A 23,074-nucleotide genomic window follows, 5' to 3' on the forward strand; every position below is an offset into this window, starting at 1 on the left:
CCCCTCTATTTTCGGTGAATATTTAACCTATTATGACACAATTATGACTTTGAGTCTGGGTAGCTCAGTCGGTAGAGCTCTTGCCTTTAGACAACAAGGTCATAATATTGATCCTGGGCACCTCCAATCTATTGATTAATTAAACTATTATTATTTTATTTTTTTACTGGTTTAAGTTTTTACACTATGGTGTTTGTGATATGAAATGTAAGCTTACCATAATCACAGTAAACATCATGTCTTCAGTCATATTCAAGGGCTTTTTTCAAACTAACTCCACTTCAGCACACCTGAGGGGAGGTGTGTGTGTCACTTTACAGCTGACGCTCGTTAATGTTACTTGCGTCAAAGCAATTATGTTGTGTTTCTGCATCAAATAGAACTACATCTAAGATTCCATTAAAGCCAAGAATTTTTACACAACCCTCTCTGGCATAATATATGTTTTTGTTTGAGCTGTCGGAAATAACTAGGCTACACTTAGTTGTTAAAGTTAAGATGAAAACAATATAATAATTTGGATTAAACTGATTGGGAATTATCTTTTTTTAAATATATATTTTTTTTTAATCGAAGCGTGACCCCAAGAATCAGAATCGAATCGAATCATGAGATAGCAGACAGGGTGAGAGGTACCGGAGAGACTGACTTTGTCCCCTCTGGAAGGGAGTGACACACTCCCCGGCCATGCATGTTTTACATCTTCTCCCTTTTCCCTGTCCTCAGGAGGTGCTCCCGGACCGGAAGAGGGTGACCACGCGGAGCTACCTGCCCATCCTGCCAGTGGACACGGACACGGGGAAGAACTACAGCTGCGTGGCCACTAACCTGGCCGCCCCCAGCGGCAAGATCACCACCGTCACCCTCAATGTCCACCGTAAGAGCCATTTCATACCATGTCATTTAACATACATTATTTAATATTTATGTTATTTCATCATTCAAATCTTAGTTTTGACAATTATTTGTGGGCCAAATTGCAATACCGCCACGGCACACCATTGGGCCACGATCCACAGGTTTGGAATCTCTGATTTAGATCACTACTGAGTCGATACTGACCACTAATGACCATCCGCTGTTAAACGCTGATGATGGACCCGTTTGTTAGTTTTGATAGCATTCTCTTTATCTAACGCTCTTTTATCATTGATATCCTACAGAGTAATCATATTCATTGTGTCCTTGTAATCTAATTTATCCTTCAGGCAATATCACCCCACAATGTCAAAATGCAACTCATATTTCTGTCTATAATTAAGCAATAATACAGGAGAGAATGAGTATTGGATGGTATATTGTGATTACATTACATAATACAAAGTGGAGTACCTTAAATGACAGTGGCTATGGTACAGAATAATCAATATAGCAAGGCCTCAAGTGTATTATTGCTTTTATAACATTGTTGCCAGCTTTTAGCAGCAATATTCACCCGCAATGTTGACAAAAAAAAGCTGCTGTTGCCAACCAAAGCCTAGTGTATAGCAATGGCTTATCATCATTATACATACGGAGAACTTCAACGCATTACAATGGGAAGTGCCTATAAAATGCATATGCACAATGTGATATACAGTACTGTATAGGATGTCCACTGTATAGGATGGGTACAGTGAAAGTGGTGTTTTACCCAATCTAAACATTATTATACGGAATATCCTACACACAGGTGTTGAACTTCAGTTTCTACTGGTATACGCTTAGACAGAACGCCCGCTCGGGTATAGTGGAGTTGTGCTTTGAGCTTCAGGCAATCCTTATCGTCAACCAGCGACCAACTATGTTTTTAAAGCGAACATTTTTAACTCAAATCTTTGCTTCTGGGGGGGGCGGGTGGTGGGGAGAGGGGTCCCTGGAACAAAATATTTTGAGATGGGGGTCCGCTGCCAAACACATATCATTTTGGGGTCCTTGACAGGAAAAAAACGTTTGAGAACCACTGATACTATAGTAACATACGTTTTTCGGAAAACATAGACATTTGTAGAATCCCCAGAAGCAAAGATTTGAGTTACAAATGTTCGCTTTTAAAAAAATCTAAGATTTTTAAAAATCTTCACGATTTTAAAATAAATAGCAGATCTACAAGCTCGATGAGCTTGTAGATTTTAATTTTTTAAATAGCCTAAGAAATCAGAAAATGACACAGATGCGTTCCCGGTCTTAATGGGTTAAGATACCAGAGATTGGTCAAAATTGTGTTTCATTCACAAAACAAGTTGCACCAATATGACATCCATATCACTTCCACTCTGACAAAGCTGCTATATGATTGCATGCATGACCCACACTGTTCCTCCTGTCCCACAGACCCCCCCACAGTGACCCTGTCCATTGAGCCCCGCTCTGTCCTGGAGGGGGACAGGGTGACCTTCACCTGCCAGGCCAGTGCCAACCCCCCCATCATGGGCTACAGGTCTGTAAAACACACATACACACATGCTTATACAGTGATCGTTGCTGTTGGACAGAAACCTTGTATCTCCATATTTCAACTTTTTATATTTTTTCATAAATGAATGACCTACATCATACAAGAGTGTTGCATACAAGTAGTGAAAATAGCAGATCTACAAGCTCACGATGCGAGTATTATGAGATTGATGAGATTGATAAAACATTTTCATGAATTGACAATAAATAAAAACTTGAATAAAAAAATATATACATAACTAACTGAAACTTGTGTGTTTACTGTACAAAACTAACTATAACGAACTGAAATGATTGACTTAGTTTTTGTTTCTTTATTTATTTATAAGCTTAATCCTTAACTGAGTCTTCTTTTTTAAATGCTATCTTTTCTTGAGTTTTTATTACACAATACTTACTCTTGGTGCAGGATTGAAAAGGGCCGAAAGTATAAAACAAACTAAAACACTAAAACGAATAAAAACTAACGCAAACTAGAAACTAACTGACTTAGAAACTAAAATGAAAAATCCAAAACCATTATAACCTTGGCGTGCGCGTGCGTCCATGCTGATGTGTTGTTGTCGTTTTTTTTCCGCACCGGTATCAGGTGGGCCAAGGGTGGCGTGGTGCTGCAGGGCGCCAGGGAGAGCGTCTTCACCACCAAGGCCGACCACTCCTTCTTCACCGAGCCCGTGTCCTGTCTGGTGTTCAACGCCGTGGGGAAGACCAACGTCAGCATCCTGGTCGATGTGCACTGTGAGTCATCTGCAGCCGCTCGTCTCATCTCCACACACACACACACACACACACACCTCTCTTATTTCGCCACGTTTCGTTTTTCTTTTTATTCCTTTCCAGGTTCATGCTGTAGTTTAAGTTTTTAATGAAATACATTGAAACCCACTTCACTGTATCGTACCTTTCCCTGTTTCTGTTTCTCTGTCTTCCATCCGCGGCAACTCCGCCCCTTCTTTGACCCTTTGAAGCTCAAATACAACATACCATTAACCATTAACATTAAAGGAGTAGTTCACCAAAAAATTGCACACCCCATGAAGCATTGATTTCATGGAGATTTTTTAGTTTTTGTCGCATTCCTAAGCCAATAATTTGATTACCGGTGGAAAGATGCTAATGTATCCGAGTCTCGTACCGGAAAGACCGCCAGTCATCAAATTATTAGCTTAGGAATGCGAAAATAAAATAAAAATCTCCATGAATTCAATGCTTCATGGAGTGTGTAAAATACGTTTTTTGGGTGAACTTTATTTTCTTACATTAACCACTTGAACCCCAGCATCCCTATCCTGGGGGAACATTAGCCAAAAATATTTTTGGCAAAGAGGGGATAAATAGCAGACCAAGTTTTCTAAGTAGGCTATTGGGGGTTTAAGTGGTTAACTGTCTGAAAATACACATTAATATGAATCCAACACAACGCTACACAATGATAGTGCTGCTGTCAAATAAGTCTATGAAACTATTATATGAAACCTATATATGACTTTTAAAAACACGATTTTATACAATATATAGTGGGGGTCCCTGCTTCATCTCTCTCCCTCAGCTAGGGGGGTCCTTGACCTGAAAAAAAAAACGTTAGACCCCTGGCCTAATGCATATCAACCTGGTGGTCCTTGAAATGAACAATGTTGAGAACCACTGGAGTAGAGCCAAGGATGCAGAGGGCATTTTCGAACCGTGTGCGTGTAAACATTTTTTTTTACCGGGTTTGTTACTTTTTTGGGTGTTTTTGTTACTTTAAGTCGGTTAATTCGGTACAAAAATGTACTCCATGAAGTGTAGATGTCAGAGTTCTTTTCTTTTTCTTTCTTCTTCATCCCAAAAGTGGGGGGTATCCCCCCCCCTTTCTGCGTCCCTGAGTAGAGCTACTGTATTGATATAAGTCCTCTTTGTCTCTTCAGTTGGTCCCATCCTGTTGGTGGAACCCCAGCCCAAAACAGTCAACATCGACTCTGACGTCAGCCTTAACTGCAAGTGGGCCGGCAACCCCCCGCTCACCCTCACCTGGTTCAAGAAGGGCTCCAACATGGTAGGGGTCCTCAGTGTCATGTCAGCCAACTTCTCTTCATCCTACCAACTCATTTAACTATAATGATACTTAATATGTGAGTGTCCACACTGACTGGGTGTCATTATTGTTGCAGTGGGAACTCTGCCGTCCACTTTATTTTTATTTCATTTGTATTTTTATCTGATTTCATTCATGCTAGAAATGTTCACAAGACCTGTACGTGTCTGTAATTGTAATTGTGAAAATCGAGGGAAAAAAACAATATAGTCAGAGACTTATTTCTATTGTGATCATCTCACATAAAAACAGAACAAAGACATAATGTACATTTGGCATGCACTTGAGTTGAGATTTTTTTTAAACGTTATAGTTATAGTTATAGTTATAGTTATAGTTATAGTTATAATAGTGGGTGTGAACAGTGCATTAGTCAGTGAATCAGTCATTCCTTCACTCCATCCATCAGTCAATTAATTTGAAAACTTTAGTAACTAGCTACTTTGCAGATATAAGCCCTATTTTATACATAGGCTTTTTGAAAATAGCCAAGCTTGTAGATCTGCTATTTTCAAACATTTTAGTACTTTGGTACTTTAAGTATATTTTGATGCCAATGCTTTTGTAGTTGTAACATATTTAGTATTTTTATATTGTGGTATTGCTATTTTTACTTAACTAAAATATCTGAGTACGTCTTCCACCACTGGTCAGTCAGTCAGTCAGTCAGTCAGGTGGATACATCCTGCTCTTTTCTCGTTTCCACATTCTGCTTCTCTTTCTTTCTTTCTTTCTTTTTTCTCCTCACATCTTTGAAGTCTGCTCGTGCCCCTCCTCCCCCACAGGTCCTCAGCAACAACAACCAGCTGTTCCTCAAGTCGGTGAGCCAGGCGGACGCGGGCCAGTACGTGTGCAAGGCCATCGTCCCCAGGATCGGCGTCGGAGAGACGGAGGTGACGCTCACCGTCAACGGTCAGTGGAGAGACACTTCTTTCTCACACAGCCCGTGTCCTCAGAAAGCGTTCGTTTTGAGCGTTTGTTTTGAGCAGCCCCCAGCACGTCGCGTTGTGAGCTTGTAGATCTGCTATTTTCATTTGATACATAATATGATATCTTGTGAAACAGGACATTCTTCATAATGAGTACTTTAAGTATATTTTGATGCCAATACTTTTGTACTTTGTACTTTTACTCAAGTCAATTTTGGTTACCGGACTTTTACTCGTAACAGAGTGTTTCTACATTGCAATGTTTACTCAAGTAAAGAAATTGAGTACTTTTTCCACCACTGCTTACCAGTGCTCAAGCATCGCGCTTCAGCGATCTCGGCGCCCAGTGGTTTGTTTCATTTTTTTATTACTATTTTTTTCCCTATTTTTTATATCTCTGGTGTTCTCTCATTTTCTCTCTCGGCTCAGGTCCTCCCATCATCTCCAGTGAACCGGTCCAGTATGCAGTGAGAGGAGAGCGAGGAGAGGTCAAATGTTACATCGCTAGCACACCTCCCCCGGACAAGATTGTAAGTGAGAACACAGAACACAGCCTCATCCTCTTTGATCCCCCGTGACTCAACCGGCGGTTTAATTGGTGCTTATCGGAAGCAAAAAACGAAGGCGTATCGTAACAGAAGTGGGGAAAAGGTGGAAAAAAATAAAATGTGTATCCATTTTACAAACGCATACGAATTCAAATGAAACATTTGAAATGCAGTTGAATATTATTCGATAATTAAAAAAAGAGACACACAGTACTATAATGTGCGAATTTGAATTTGACTAGGCTATCTTACTATTTATAAATGCCTCTGGCTCTACTACGCACTCTTCCCCCTTTTTCACACAGTGACTCAGCCCCTGAATGTCATCCGCAATTTCTGCACGGTCTGTCACGCAAACAAAACAACGCTAACGTTAAGCTCACTTTTAGCTCAGTGCCTCTAGAATCAGCTTTGTAGCTTTCTCCAGTCGGCTGCAGTGGCTCGGTCGCAGATAGTCCTGTGCGAGAGTGAGTGTGTGTGAGTCTGTGTGCGTGTGTGCTTGTATTATTATTGCGAGGACCAAATGTCCCCACAAGTATAGTAGAATATGAGCAAAATATTTTTTGGAGATAATGTTTACAATTAGAAAAAATATTCAGGTTGGGGTTAGGATTAGGATTAGACATTTAGAGGTCAGGTTTAGGTGTTATATGGTTAGTGTTTTCCATATTTTATACTATACTACAAGCTCACAACGTGATGCGCTGCGACACGCTGTGTTCCGACATTATAGGTTAAATTGGCCAACGTTTTTCAAAATGCCATTCATGAAATCGGCGTCGTAAAATGTTGACGTCCTCACAAATATAGTAATACAAACGTGTGTGCGCGTGTGTGCCTGTGTGTGCGTGTGTGCGTGTGCGCATGTGAGTGTGCGTGTGTGTGTGTGTGTGTGCGTGTGCGTGTGCGTTTGCGTGTGCGTGTGTGAGCGCGCATGTGTGTTTAAATTCAACTCTGGGTGACCGTGATCCGTCCTGACTCACATAGTGCACGCTCTTAATGCAGCCTGTGGAAGGAGAAAGGGACAGGAAAAGACTCATGAAATATGAAGGACGGGACGAGGAACAGTTGTCCCGGTAAACGCCACAGCCAGGGAGAGTCCACCGTTCTCCTGGTATAAATGGGCAGATTATGGGAACATGTGGCCTCATATATAATTAAGCGGCCCTCTCGGTGCTTCCATGCTGAATAATACAGCTGCTTTTAGCGTTTTCAGGGTTTTCTCTCACTGACTCAGAACAAGCCCGCTAGCCCGAGGTGCACAACACACTGTTGCTGCTTTTACCGCAGGTTGTCATGCGAGGTGCATGTGTTATTATTATGTGCGAACGCGTCTCTGCAAATTTGTGTCTTTGGTGTTTTGTTTTGGTGTTTCATTATCACATGCACTGTACAATTCAGCTGGCAGCAACACTGCAGGCAGTGAAATTCTTTATCAGACCTTCATCATGGAGATACCTGATGAAGGTCAGTTCGACCGCAACATTGTTCATTGCAACAAATACATTTTCAAAGGGAAGACAGTGTGCAGGACCACTTGTTTTTCATCCATGTTGACTGTTCTCTCCCACGCACCTGTCCTTGGAAGTATAGGGGCGGCAAAAGGACTTTTATCTACTAGATTAAAATAATAGAATCATTTAAAAAGACCGGGGGCTCTGTCCAGAGAATTTATTTAAGGTTTGGCAGCAATTTTTAGATTATCTTAATCTAAAAAAAAAATGTGTCTTTTTGTTCTGTATTACTGTCTTTATTTTATTTTATTTTATTTTATTTTATTGCTTAATGCACTGTGTGATCACTCGCAGTCCTGTGGTTTAACGTATGTCTTGTTGCTGTTAAAACTAAGACAAATCAATTAAAAACAATCGAATAATAATATTAAATACAATGTGCGTATTCTGCAGGTGTGGGCGTGGAAGGAGAACGTGTGGGAGAAGGAGAGAGGGACCCTGCTGGAGAGGTACACGGTGGAGCAGAGCAAGTCGACGGCCGAGGGCGGCGGGGTGCTCTCCACCCTCACCATCAACAACGTGATGGAGTCCGACTTCCTCTCCACCTACAACTGCACCGCCTGGAACTCCTTTGGACCGGGCACCATGATCATCAGCTTAGAGGAGACTGGTGCGTGCCCAACCCGTATCTTATGGCAGTGGTTCTCAAACATTTTCATGTCACGGACCACCCCCCAAGAGACTCAAAAATAGCAGATCTAAAAGCTCACAACACGTCACATCACGGCACGTTGTGAGCTTGTAGGCGGGCTATTTTTCGAATGGCCAACGTATGAAACAGGGTTAAACTGTTACTCATGCTGCTGGGGAACCCCCTCCAGGACCCCTAGAAGATATAAAAGCTCGATATACGAGCTTGTAAATCTGCTATTTTTGAAAAATCGTAAACATTTTTTTGCAAATCTTTGAATAAAGAATGTATACATTTTTAACTAAAATCTTTGCTTCTGGGGGGGGTCCCTGGAACTAAATATTTTGAGATGGGGGGGGACAAATATATATCATTTTGTGTGGCCCTTGACGTGAAAAAAGTTTGAGAACCACTGATATTATAGCTGTTATTATAACTGTTAGGATTTAGAAGACACGTGTAGAATCCCCAGAAGCGAAGATTTGAGTTAAAAAACATATAGATGTTCAAGATTTTTCAACAAAAGAAAAAAAAAGCCCAAAGTATAAAATAATAGCTAAAACAATCTATGACTCAGTATGCGTTCCCGGATTGACTCACTTTACTACTTATTCTTTGTCATACGACGGTGACGCATCGTGACCTTGTAGACCAGGCTATTTTTGGCAAGCAACGGCGTCATACACAGAACAGAATGTAAATTAAGCATTATGTTCTGCTCTTTCTCCGCCCCGTTCGCCCTCTCTCCCCTTCCCTCTGTCTCGTATTCTCTCCGTTCTTTACCTCTCTCTCTCTCTCTCTCTCTCTCTCTCTCTCTCTCTCTCTCTCTTTCTCTTCCTTCCATGCCTTCCAGATGAGGTCCCGGTGGGGATAATAGCTGGTGGGACAGTGGGCTGCACCATCCTCTTGTTCCTCTGTCTCCTCGTCCTGGTGCTCATCTTCTACCGGCAACGCAAAGGCAGTGAGTCACAACCATACGTCCTGTATACACACACACACACACACACACACACACACACGCTTCATGTATACACACCTACTGTATACACATACTAGTGATGGGTTGTTCATGATCGATTCGTTCAAAAGAACTAGTTCTTTGGCGTAAACGTGAACCCCCGTCCCCTCCCCCCATACACAGGACGGGAGGGCGGGCTGTACGCGTGACGTAATAATAACGCTCCCGCGAATAGTGTTTTTCACTAGACTAATAGCGCTACTTTTTTTTTTTTTTTTTTTTTTCTCCTTTATTTACCCAGGGTAGTAGCTGAGCACAAGTGCTCATTTTCAGCAACGCCCTGCACATAGAAACACACAGACAGACAGACACATTAAAACCTGGGAGCTGACTAGTACAACCACAGTCTTATACTGTTGGCCACTACGCAGCTCCACTGGAGCAGTTGGGGTTCAGTGCCTTGCTCAAGGGCACTTCAGTGGTGTTGGGGAAGTGGTGAATATTCACTTCCCCACCCAGATTTTTCCTGCCGGTCCGGGGATTCGAACCGGCAACCTTCCGGCAACGAGGGCGCTCCTCTAACCTTTAGGCCACCACTGCCCAAACGGTGAACGTGAACAAATCATTTGAACGGATCATTGCCGTGAACATGAACGAAATCGTTCGTTCACTGAAACGAACGTTTTTTCCCACCACTGGCACACACATCATCTACCTATCAATTTAAATTCAAAGGAGCTTTATTGAAAAGTTTCATTTTTTGTTTCCTTTTTACGCTCTCAAGAGTTAAACATCTGCATTAATTAATTAAAGAATTGTTATTTTGATGTTTGCCTGTTATCTCTCCTAACATCAATACAGCATGGAATTGTGGACAAAATCTTATCCAACCCAACGATAACAAAATATTCTAAGTATTGGGTCTGAGACTCATCAAAAATCTCATCAAATGGTGGTTCCGCGGCTCAAATTTCCGAATAAATAATGGACCTTGATATGAAAAGGCTTGAAAACCACTGCTTTACAGTATACACGACAAAAGCCGGAATTGCACTGGAAAATCCCGTGCAATTGTAGATACCTCTGAGAGTGTGACTGAACATGGACCAATGAACAATGAGTTATAAATGATCAGGGGAGTGTGCAGTGCATTCGTCACAGTTGGAATACACTTTACAACATACACAGTACAAGACCCACACCTGCGAGGCAAATAACCGTACACCATATGGATGTGGGTAGCCTCTGCTCTCGCTCCTCTCGCCTATACAAACACTCACCAGGGGAGAGGGGGGAGGGGGCCGCGGAGACGCCAAGGCCCCCCCCATACCTATTATACCCAGCATGTATTACAACTCCGCGCCTTTCGCGTGTTTGTGTTTTGCTCTTTGCAGGTCGGCGCGGGGTCACGCTGGGTAAGCCCGACATCAAGGTGGAGACCATCAACAAGGAGACCCACAGCTTGGAGGAGGACTCTGGCAGCGTGTCTACGGCCTCGCGCATGGTCAAGGCCATGTACTCGGTGAGTATAGCCATGGTGATGCGGTGGTGGTCAATGTTACTTAAAGAGTAAAAGTACAAAAGTATTGGCATCAAAATATACGTAAAGTACCAAAAGTAAAAAAGCTGGAGCTTGTAGATCGGCTAGTTTCAAATAGCCGATCAGTGGTGGAAGAAGGACTCAGGTATTTTACTTAAGTAGAAGTAGAAATGCCACAATATAAAAAATGCTCTGTTACGTGTAAAAGGCCTGTGTTCAAAATGTTACTTGAGTAAAAGTACAAAAGTATTGGCATCGAAATTTACTTAAAGTACCACAAGTAAAAGTACTAACATTTTTGAAAATAGCAGATCTACAATGACGCGATGCGACGCGTTGTGAGCTTGTAGATCGTATATTTTCAAATAGCCTAGATATAAAATAGGGCTAACATGGTTAATGTATGTTTTATAATGTAATCATTTATCTGCAAAGTAACTAGTAACTAAAGTTGTCGAATAATTGTAGTGGAGTAAAAGTTAAATATTTGACTCTGAGATGTAGTGGAGTAGAAGTAAAAGCATTGAAAATTGGAAATACTTTAGTAAAGTAAAAGTACCTCAAAATTGTACTTAATTGCACTTGAGTAAACGTACTTAGTTACTATACACCACTGGTTGCGGGTTGCTACGCTGTTTACGTAGCCTGAGGTTGTAGAAAAAGAAGAACCTTGACGTGCTGTAGCTCCATGCCCTCGCCCTGCGCTGTGCCGGGGCGGTGTGGCCTCCAATAATGTTAGCTTAACCACTTAAAGGGATAGTTCACCTAAAAAAAATTGTTTTTTTCCCTATCAACACTTTTTTTTGAGACTTGAATTCATGGATATTCTTTTGTTTTTGTCGCATTCCTAAGCCAATAATTTGATGACCAGCGGACCGGTAGGCAGCGGTTCCGGTAGGAGACACTCTTTGTGTCTCCTACCGGAACCGCTACCGGTCATCAAATTATTGGCTTAGGAATGCGACACAAAAAACAAAAGAATATCCATGAATTGAAGTCTCCATGGGGTGACTAATCGATAGAAAAAAAGTCATTTTGGGGGTGAACTATCTCTTTAAGCCCCATTTTATACTTCACAGAACAACGGTGTTGCACAAAGGTTCTGCAGTTCTACTTGTAGATCTGTTTTTTCGCTACTCTTTTTACATGTTTGTACATTGAAAATGTTTGACATTTTTTATTACCTTTTTTTCGCCTATAATAACATGCAAAAATAGGGTTACCTATAGTAATAGTAAGTATAGTAAATAGTGGTTAATATACAGACTCAATAACTCTCTGTAACATGTCTCTTCTAAGTGTTTTTTTTAACACTCTCTTGATTCGTTCTGTCACCTTTTTCTTTTCCTTCCTTATTTCTTCTATACGTTGCTCCACCCCCACCCCCCACCCGTTCTTTTTTTGTTTATTTATCATTTCTTTATTTTGGTTTTTTGTCGTTTGACGATTTAGTTTCTCCCCTCTGTGTCTTTCTCTCCCTCCAATCAGCCCTTTAAGGACGACATAGAGCTGAAGTCTGACCTCCGCAGTGACACCTTGGACACGCGCCAGGAGTACGACCTGAAGGTAAGACCACACCAGCGGTGGACCTGAGGAACCGAGTACATTTACTCGAGTGCTTTTTGTTTTTGCACCTTTTTTTTGGTGACTTTCTCTCCACTAAAATTGTACTTTTGATTCCACTGCATATTTCAGGAACGGACGGTGGTGGAAAAAGTACTAAAATCTTTTTACTTAAGTAAAAGTATCAATACTGCAGCGTAGAAAGTGTACAAGTAAACGTCCAGAATTGAAAATGTATGCAGAATGCAGAAAATAGCAGATCTACAAGCTCTACAATGCGTCACATCGTGATGCATTGTGAGCTTGTAGATCGGCAATGTTCAAATGGCCAATATGTATACAGGGCTGAAGTGGTTAATGCATGTTTTGTAATATAATCTAAATCTACAAAGTAACTAGTAACTCAAGTTTTCAAATAATTGTAGTGGAGTAAAAGTACAATATTTGCCTCTGAGCTGTATTGGAGTAGAAGTAAAATAGACAATTGGAAATACTCCAGTAAAGTAAAAGTACCTCAAAATTGTACTTAAGTACAGTACTTGAGTAAATGTACTTAGATACTTTACACCACTGCACACCAGGAACCAAGTACATTTACTTGAGTGCTTGTTGTTTTTGCACTTTTTTTGGTGACTTTCACAATTGTACTTTTGACTCCACTGCATTTCTAGGAACGGACTCTTGGGTCCCAAACGAACAAAAATATATTATGAATTAACCACAGCCAAGGTTGTCGAACTCACAGTGCTTAAAGGGATAGTTCACCCCCCAAAAAAAAAGTATTTATTTCGATTAGTCACCTGAATTCGTGGATATTTTTTTTTTTTTTGTCGCATTCCTAAGCCAATAATTTGATGGCCAGCGGACCGGTAGGCAGCGGTTCCGGTAGGAGACACAAAGGAGACTCTTTATGTCTCCTACCGGAACCGGTTCCGCTCATCAAATTATTACAGCACCCATGTGTAACTCTCTGATTGCACAAAGGTACCACATGTGTACACTCTCAGAGTTGATTTAAACACTGCAGATTTGACCGTGCATGGCTCCAATAGAAGGAAAACTCAACACAAGGTCCTGGCAGAAGGAGTGAAGACGTTCTGGTTGTCCTGTACTGATATACAAGGTCCAATTGCTGCCATGGTTTCAGTCTAATTATACCCTAGTTGCTGAGAATACTGGAATCACCTTCATCCAGAATAAACACTTGACTCTTCTGATGGAAATCCTGCCTTCCAGGACAACATTACCCATATAGCCACAATAATAATAATTATAGTAATAGTCATTTAATCTGATTTCTTTGGCTATTCAAAAATAGCAGATGAGCTTGTAGATCTGCTATTTTTTTGAAAAATCGTGAACATTTGCGCAAATCTTTGAATATATACAGTATATATATTGTTTTTAAATTTTAATTCAAAAATAAAATTCTAAATATTTTTTAAAAAACTGTTAGGATTTAGAAAACATTTGTAGAATCGCCTCAGGTCTTAATGGGTTAATACAGCACCCAGGGAGCAGTTAGGGGTTAAATGTCTTGCTCAGGGAGGGACACATAGACCGGGCAGGCCATGGGTGCCGTGGGTGCGAAACGGTGACCGTCCGATTCCCAGGCGGCCTCTCTCGACCCACCGAGCGGCGCGCTACGAGCTGGTAGATCTGCTATTTTTGAATAGCCAGAGAAATCTAAAATAATACAGATGTGTTCCCGTATTGAATGGGTTAAAAGCTGCATCCCCAACAGAGCATTAAATGGAACATTCACCCATTTGAAATGAAAGGCCAGTAAGTGGGGTGGGGGTGGGGGAGCAGAGCTGTGGTATTGTGAAAACAGAAGGGCTTGTGCAACAGTTCTGGACCCGAAGAGAAGTGAAGTCATCAAAGCCCTCGATCGTGGTACGAGGTTGTGCTGAACTCCCCCCCCACACACACAGCCCCACTGAGACAGGATTATGATACTCCCAGAGAACGCTCAAGGTGACGTGATATTGGATGTGTCTTGTGATGTGACTTGTGTATGTAACTTGGAAAGGAGAACGGGGAGGTGGCGCGATGCCAAAACGTGAGAATGAGAGGTGTGTAGGGGTGGGGGGGGTGGGGGGTGCAGTGCCTCGGCGATCGGATAACTGGACTTGAGCAACATTTTCCTGCCATATGGGAGAAACGTTCTGGAGAGCTGTGCGTAAAATGGACACGCACTGTGGGGGAAAACAATAAAATTTGAGAATATCTCCTCCCCAAAACTTACTCTGTGAACTTTTGGAAGACGCCGATTTCCACCACTACTAACACAGAAGAGTGCATACAATCAACAAAAAAAAAATCCCTCCTTTGCGGAGAGCAAAATAACTTGGACTGGATATTTGTATACTATACTATACACTGTCAAGTGATTCATATGTGAGAATATGTTCTCACATTTGAGTCACAGACATAAACATGGTTGCTCACGTAAACATTATTGGACTTTATTATGTAACAATTGCAAGCAGTGGTGTGCTCTACCGTGTTGCGCTATATGCGTAGCATGACGTTCAGATTTTTTTGAAAAAAAGCGCAGCCCTCTACCAAACATCAGTTGTGTAAAGTAGCAAGGACATTTACTGAAGTACTGTTCTTTTTTTTTGGGTCTTTTTCTGCCTTTATTGATTGGAAAGTAGGCTGACAGGAAATGGGGATAGAGATGGTGGGGTGACACCCAGCAAAGGTCGTCGGGATCGGAAGTCGAACTCGCGACACGCTGTCAAGCTGGATTACCAGCGTATGTGGCATGCGCCTGGACCGCTAGGCCAGCGGGCGCCCGTGAAACTCAAATGCAGGTCAATTGAGTCTCCGGTCATCAAATTATTGGCTTAAGAATGTGACAAAAACAAAAAAATCTCTGTGAATTCGGGGCTTCATGGGGTGTGTAATTGATAGAAAATAAGATGTGTGTGGTGAACTACTCATTGAAGTGATTTTTTAAAACTTTGTCCAGAAGAACCAATATCAGACAAAAATAAATAGTACCCCTAGGAGTACCCCAAACTAAGCACCCCAAGGGGTACTAGTACCCACATTTGAGAAACACTTAGGAAGTAAAATAAGCTAGACCCAATATAATGCTAAAGGGATGATGTATTTATATATTGTAGTGTAGGCAAACGTTACAACCACTTCGGGGCTCCATCCGGGTTTTAGATACATTTAGAAAATAGGTTCTGTTGCAAACAAAGGCTTTTGTTCAATAAGATAATCTCCACAAATCAACACACTTTTTATTATGTGCTTTACTCATTATTATTGCATCACAGAAGTGCGAATAATGGCGGTAAAGCAAACAACTTGCGAATATACACAATAATTACCCCAAAACTTCAACTATGAAGAAAATATAAAGAAAATCTATTCATATTGTGGGAAACAAACAAACAAACAAACAAACCATCAAACATGGGGTCTGACTGAGGCTATCTAGTCCCTGTTGACTCAGCCAGCCAAATTTAGCTAAAGCTTTCTAGAGATCATGATTTCCCAATCTGAATCTAAATATCACACATATAAACACAAAACTACCGTGTTAGTCTTATTGTAACAAAAAAAAAATCAAAATTTTCATACACAGATTTATGCTAGGTGTGCTTTATTGTGGTTTGAGTACAACTGGGGAACATATTTTGACCAATCAAAATGCTTGGCTGTAACAACCGGGTGTATAATTTAAGTGTAAGTTGAAATAAATCTTCAAAATGAGTGGTGGAGTTGTCATATTAACGGGTGTAATTTAGCCTATGCTATAAAAGAAAATGTAAAGCTTTCTTAAGCTTATGTTAACCACAGATCTTATTTTCGGCATACAGTGAGAACCCAGTGGTAAAACAAACCGCAATACGAACTCACTTGTGGATTTTAGGGCTAAATACTGTATGTGTGCCCCACTATTCAAACAGCAACTCAGCTAGTCTATGATAATTAGCTGGCAAGCTGATTCATTCATCCTAGAGAACTTCAAAGAGGAAGAAGAGGACAAAGCAATGATTCAGCTACTGTACGTTCTTTTGATTTGCTTTAGACCGATTTTAACGGCATAGCCAGGCCGTGTTTTAGTTCAGCATAGGGGATTCATCCGTTGTCTTGAAACTGTTGAAACACTTCAAGTTGCCAGAACGTCTTACTTTTGCCCACATCAGTGCTGTGCAAGGGCACACGCGCCACCCCTCTGGCACGAGTGCCGGGCTTGGATCGCTTTGAGAAAAGACAGACATCTAAATACCCCCCCCCCCCCCCCCCTCCCCCCAGGAGGCGTTTATATCACCCTGACAACAGGCTTTGGCTAGCGTTTTTTTCTCTCCCCTTGCCTGAAGCAGTGTTGATTTTGACAGCAAATTTTTATTTAGTTTTAGTCATAGTCTTTTGAATAAAATTCCATGTTGTTTTAGTCATATTTTAGTCATCTGAAATGTTTTTGGTTTTGTCTAGTTTTAGTCGACTAAATCTACAGTTGATTTAGTCGATTAAAATGTATTTTGGCGGTGCCTTGATGCCGTCGTAATGGCTGATTTTACACTTGGTTGCATGCTGAAAATAGCCGATCTACAAGCTCACAATGGCACGAAGAGTTGTGAGCTTGTAGATCTGCTATTTTCAGAGCGCAACACCCGAGTGCAAACAAACATAAAATGAATTGTCTTTTAGTTCTACTGGATCTCTTCTCCACTCGTCCCTCCCTAACATTTTAGTCTAGTTTTTATGTGTTGACAAAATTGTCAATATATTTAGTTTATTTTTTTATTTTTTATTTAGTTTTTGTCAGTGAAAAAAAGTCGACAAACATTTTTCGTCATAGTTTTAGTCGACGAAATCAACACTGGCCTGAAGGACCAAAGCAGGAAGAAGCAGAGTGAGTGGAGATCTGGTCCATGTGTGAGACAATTGTGGCCTAAATGATGGCTCTCTCTTTCTCTGTTGGCTTCTCCGCCATCAGAGAAACACCGGGCTTCCAGGGCGAGTTTACGCTGGTTTTATGGTATATTATTACAATATTACAACTTGTGACATCATCGCATTCTCTCCTTCTGTCTCGTCTCTCGCTCTCTAGGACCCCACCAACGGCTACTACAACGTGCGAGCCTCGACCCACGACGAGGGCCGACCGGCCTCGCGCTCCACCATGCACTACTCCGACTACCGCTCCCCGGGGGGCACGCCGGGAGGCGCCGCGTCCATCAGCAGCAGCGCCGGCGGCTCCGGCGCCACGGCCAGCGGCGGGGCCGGCCCCCTCACCTCCCCTGGTCCCCTCACCTCCCCCGGGCGGCCCCAGGCCTGCTACGACCCCCGCCCCCCTTCCAGACTCTCCCACATCAGCTACGCCCAGTTCAACACCTTCACCAGGGGGGGGCAGCAGAGCCAGCAGCCGCCCCAGTCCAACCCGGGGCCCCCCCAGGCCGGCGACTTCCCCGGGGACTGCAGCCTGCTGGACTCCGGCCCCCAGCTGGCCTACGACAACTACGGCTACCCCTCGCACTACCAAACCTACCGCATGGGCTTCGCCCCGCCCAGCCTGGCCCCCTTGGAGGCCGGCCCGTCCTACGAGATGTACGGGGTCGGCCCCGGGGTGGGCGTGGGCCCTCCGCCGGGCCCCCCGTGCCCCCCGGGACCCCCTGGACCCCCCCAGGGCCCCGCCCCCTCGGGCTCAGAGACTGGACTGGGGAAGTACGGCAGCTCCACTCGCTTCTCCTACACCTCACAGCACTCCGACTACTCTCACAGTCGGCACACACAGAGGATGCAGACTCACGTGTGAGACGAGAAAAAAGTGGGCGGAAGAAGCGGCTTATAAATAGCGTCACACTTATTAAAACACCAAGTCACACTCTCTCACACACACACACACACACACACGAACACACACACACACACACACACACACACACACACACACACACACACACACACACACACACACACACACACACACACACACACACACACACACACACACACACACACACACGCACACACACACACTTGCTTGTACACGTTAGCGAGGACACACAAAACGAGGACATGCGCATTGAAAATGCGCGCACACACTACCTTAGACACATGCACACCCTAACCCTCACATGTACACAGATGCAAATGCTCGCATACCCTTGCATATGCTGTACACGAACACGAACGAAAATACACACACGCACACACCCGCACACCCGCACACACACACACACACACACACACACACACACACACACACACACACACACACACACACACACTTGCACACAAAGTCCGAAGAACATGCCCACAAGACGGGGCGGGTACGAGCAAGAAAGCGAGAAAAAAGGAAGACTGTGAATGAGACAGGGGAAAAAGGGAAATTCCTCACAATCTGGAATTCCCTCACTTTCCCCGGCGCGTTCCTAACGTAATATCTGAGCTCTGAAAGAGCAGACAGGCGAAAGTCACAATCAAGACTCGGAAAAAGAGAGCAAAGAAGGAGAGGGAGAACAAGAGACCACAGATCTCGGAATCGAATAGCCTACGCGCTATGGATGTAGATTGTAAATGACGAGAGAAGAGCGTCTTGAGGCAAAAAAAATACCTGACTGTCCGACATGGTACGCGCTTATCGGTAGAAACCTCAAAACAGTGGAAGGTCTTTGCTGGCCGCCCGTTTATTTTTTTTCCCGTTGTCATTTATTTGTTTGCTCGTTGTTTTACTCATTGATCATAGAGCACATATATATCACCGAATGCCCTTCGCTACAGCGACACGTGCCATCTTGACTGTTAAAGGCGAGGAGCTTCATGTTTTTCTTTTTGCACTGCATCGTACAGTATTCATGCTTTATAGACGTCTCTTATCCTATATCTGTGTATTGTCTCTTTTTTTATTTGCACACCAGACTAGAGCTTTGTATTCTATTTTGTAACATTACAGGATTATTTTTGTCATATTTCTGTAAAATGTGTATTATTGCGTGTGTATGGACCAAAATGTTCAAACTTTGAGAGTGTATAAAGAACTTTGCCTGGGTGATATTCACTGAGGCAAAGTGCGAGAGAAGGAGGGAGAGAGAGAGAGAGAAAGAGAGAGAGAAATAAAAAAAGAAGAAGAATCGTGCTTTCAGCAGGACCTGGATCTCCTCTTGCAATGGGCAGGCAGGAATCTGGAAAATAATTCCAGATGTAAATCTGGCGTATCGGTGTATAAAAGGAAACCTTGTGCCAAGTGTTCATGTCATTCTTCATCTTATGCCTGATTTATACGTAATTGCGCGCCAGTGTCACACACACAAAAATGGCCGATCTAGCCGATGCATTCTGAGCTTGTAGATCCGCAGTTTTCCGGTGCGAGACGCCGGCACGTAACCAAGTGTAAATCAGGCTTTTTAGTCCGTTTTATATGCAGTAGAAACCACAGAGCTCCTATTGGCTGCTGTCGCTACACTAACCTAGGCTTGGTGGTACATTGAGTCATTCCAGAGACTTTTCAAGCCTAAATTCATACTTCGTCTGTATGATCGTGTCGCTCGCCTGAAAAAGAACTGATTTTTTTGAAGTAGAAAAAATGGGGCAAAAGCAGGCTTGAGGGTTCAGCAAACCCCTGGACCGTGTTCTTGGAGCTCATACAACTATTAGCCTGGGGGCAGCGAGAGAGAAAGAGAGAGAGAGTGCGAGAAAAAAGAGAAGTGTTGGATTTAGAACTGAGTGGCCTTATAGGGGAACATGTCATACATTTCACCATTCATTCGTCAGTCTGCCAAGCGGCCAGAAGAGAATGTGTGTACGCAGAGGTTCAATGAAGGTTAGTCTACAATATTGACATATAGTGGTGTATGACTGTGTGGGTGTTTGAGTGCGAGAGAGCGAGAGAGAGAGAGAGAAAGAGAGAGTGTGTGTAATGTTTGTGCGCGCACATTGATTTGTACAGTGTGTTTGTATAGATGTGTGAATGACCCTGTGTGTATGCGACACATATGCACACACACAGTGCCCTACTTGCGTGTGTGTGCGCGCGCAACTATTGTATGCATGTCTGTGTATACAGTATGTGTGTGTAAATGCGTCTCCCATGCGCGAGTGTGTTTTAAGTGTGTGTCCATATCATTTCTCTCTCACAATCCTGTTACAATACTTTTATACCTCTGGTAGGACTGTAACCTGTATTATCGTGTCTTTGAATTTAGAAAAATCCAATGTTTATCTTATTGTACTGTTCTTCGTAGCAGAGAAAACTGTTCAAAAAGATGTACAACGAAAGTTATCGAAAATTCTCATTTTTTAATTTCATTATCTTCAATATTTTTTAAAAATGGTATGTAATTATTTTTCCACAGTATTACATAAATAAAAAGCACTGTTTTTTATAAAGAGTGCACTTTGTGGTCTTTTGGGAAGGGCTGAAACATACTTTTATGATCAAAGCAAAGCACACCTTTTTTTTTACAAGAGATATTAATCCTGCTGAGCAAATTGATGTTTAATCATACAGGATAGAGTACTAGGATCATCAAGATAATCCCAATCTGTTTATTGGTCAGGACCGTACAGTATGTTCACATAAGGGGGAATTTGGTGATTTTGGTACATTCTGGTACTTGGATGAAAAAAAAGGAAATACATAGATGAAATAAAACAAGACAAGACAGCAGGTCTGTCACGGTGCGAGGCAGGTGAGGACCCAGAAGCAGAACAATGCAGGAAGGCAGGTCAAATGCAAAGTATTTATTAACACCTAAAAGGGTTACAGCAGGACAGGCACAGGCAGGAACGCTGCAACAATGATTATAACCTGACAAGGGAACATGAAAGACAGGGAAGGTTTAAATAGACATAGACTAACTAGACACAGGTGAAACTCAAAGACAATCAATACAGGGATTGGCTGGGAGACTAACAGGACACAGGTGGAGAAACAAGTAATCACAGGTAGGTGAGACAAGACAGGTAGAAAACACTAGGGCAGACAGGAAACACTAGGAACATAACTACACAAAATATGGTACAAGGACCGAGATCCTGACAAGGTCTGATAATGGTGAATAAGCCGCATATCATCCATTTAGATGACATCAGTCATCTATGACGTCAGTACTATGAGGTCAGCACTATAATGTCAGTACTATGAGGTCAGCACTATAATGTCAGTACGATGAGGTCAGCCATTCTCCATATCTGGACACCTTTTCCACCCAATCTGATCTCCACTGCAAGTATAAAATTTAAGTTGTTATTTCCTTGGCCTCCAGTCAGCGTGCTCAAGCAATTTGGTGCTGGTACTGTATGTCCAGTGGTTCGCGAGATTAGTTGCGCGCGCACGCACACACACACACACACACACACACACACACACACACACACACACACACACACACACACACACACACACACACACACACACACACACACACACACACACACACACACACACACACACACACACACACACACACACACACACACACACACACACACACACACACACACACACACACACACACACACCCTCTTGTAGATGGCTCGCTTTATAGGACCCATGCTGTTATAAAAATAGTAAGCAACAGGTTATAACAAAGTAAATACTACAAGTTAGAGTAAATACTAAGTTATTGCCCGAGTTATTGTGTGGGTGTAAAGCGCTAGGCCCGTCTATGACGTCACACACCTATGACATCAGTATTATCTCCATTTGGACAAAAATTCGTGCCAAGCCAGTTTTCTAAAGTTAAATATTAACGTATATAACACACTGCCAGAGATCATCACCATGTCGGGTTGAGATGGATTTTCATCAAATTTTATTTTTGCCACGGAAATACAAAATGAGCGGCCAATGATATTACCAAAAACACATAGGCCTCGCCCTAAGTGTATACTACTGGCCTCTTAATGTGCCATAGTGCCCATGCCAATGTGCCACTCATTTTACAATGACAGCATTTCTCAGTGGTATATAAAGTTGAAAGCCGCAGTTGAGTTAAACTAAAGATAAGTTATTTGAAAGTGACATAAGTAAACTTGTAAAATGTAAAAAATGTATACAAAACAATGAAAAGACTGGATAATTTGTCCCAGTACCATTCTTTCAGGTGAACGATCTTATATATTAGTGTTGGGCTAATTGGCTTCTAGATTAACTCCATTTCCAAGTAGCTTGTGGCTAGCTATATTCACTACTTTCAGAATGATGAAGCTGTATATTTTTTCACCGTATAGCTGCAGGCGGCTTACATCACTACATTTCCAGTGGCACATGAACGTAAAAGAGAGAACAGAAATGTTTTGAATGCATTTCATGCATGACCTCAAAGGGAGAATTATCCATCTCCTTCCATTTGTAGCTATGAGTTTTGAGTGGACTTTGTCCATCACACCAAATAAAGAATTCTCCATTTCCAAAGACCTTTAGCTTTTACAAGGTCATGCTTAAAGGTTTTAGTGGAGTTTGTCCATCACACCAAACAAAGAAATAATTCTCCATCTCCAAACATTTGTAGCTTTTAGTAGTACAGTATGTATACAGTATGTTTCATTCAGTCACTCAATAGTGTCCTGGTCGAATGAGCTACCTTTCAACAAATGGTCCATAAGAACAATCACACCAGCCCTTATCAGCCAGTTACTCAAACAACAACAAACAAAGCCTTTCTTTCATACGAACACACTTTCACCGTTTCAGCCTGCCTCCACCACTACTCTTCTTACAAAGACACTTCTATGCTAGTGACTCATGCACAGAACACACACTGGAATACCTACTTCTTATTTTCCCAATGTCAAAATCAAAGCCCAAATATAAAGGATTGACACATAATTTACCCTATCATCAAAATTCTTGAAACGGGCACTAATAAATAATAAGTCACCATAATTGTTGTGTCCTATAGCACTTAGCAC

The 23,074-nt window shown here is 42.3% G+C and overlaps 1 protein-coding gene across 2 annotated transcripts in view; it reads left to right on the plus strand.

Moving 5' to 3' along the window:
• kirrel1a (kirre like nephrin family adhesion molecule 1a) overlaps positions 1-20,538 on the plus strand; it is a 52,415-nt gene extending 31,877 nt beyond the window's left edge. The window contains exons 5-15 of one of the 2 annotated variants that reach the window (XM_084042777.1): positions 727-877; positions 2,314-2,419; positions 3,026-3,174; positions 4,344-4,471; positions 5,296-5,422; positions 5,869-5,969; positions 7,895-8,111; positions 8,986-9,093; positions 10,485-10,612; positions 12,119-12,196; positions 17,271-20,538. In XM_084042777.1, the coding sequence (XP_083898903.1) occupies positions 727-877; positions 2,314-2,419; positions 3,026-3,174; positions 4,344-4,471; positions 5,296-5,422; positions 5,869-5,969; positions 7,895-8,111; positions 8,986-9,093; positions 10,485-10,612; positions 12,119-12,196; positions 17,271-17,975 (1,998 nt within the window). In that variant the 3' untranslated portion in view covers positions 17,976-20,538. The remainder of the gene's footprint in view (positions 1-726; positions 878-2,313; positions 2,420-3,025; positions 3,175-4,343; positions 4,472-5,295; positions 5,423-5,868; positions 5,970-7,894; positions 8,112-8,985; positions 9,094-10,484; positions 10,613-12,118; positions 12,197-17,270) is intronic. The other variant, XM_084042778.1, reaches the window with a different exon arrangement.
• The last annotated feature ends 2,536 nt before the right edge of the window (positions 20,539-23,074 follow it).

Source organism: Gymnoscopelus microlampas, assembly GCF_963454915.1.
Source record: "Gymnoscopelus microlampas genome assembly, chromosome: 19".
Lineage (NCBI taxonomy): Eukaryota > Metazoa > Chordata > Actinopteri > Myctophiformes > Myctophidae > Gymnoscopelus > Gymnoscopelus microlampas.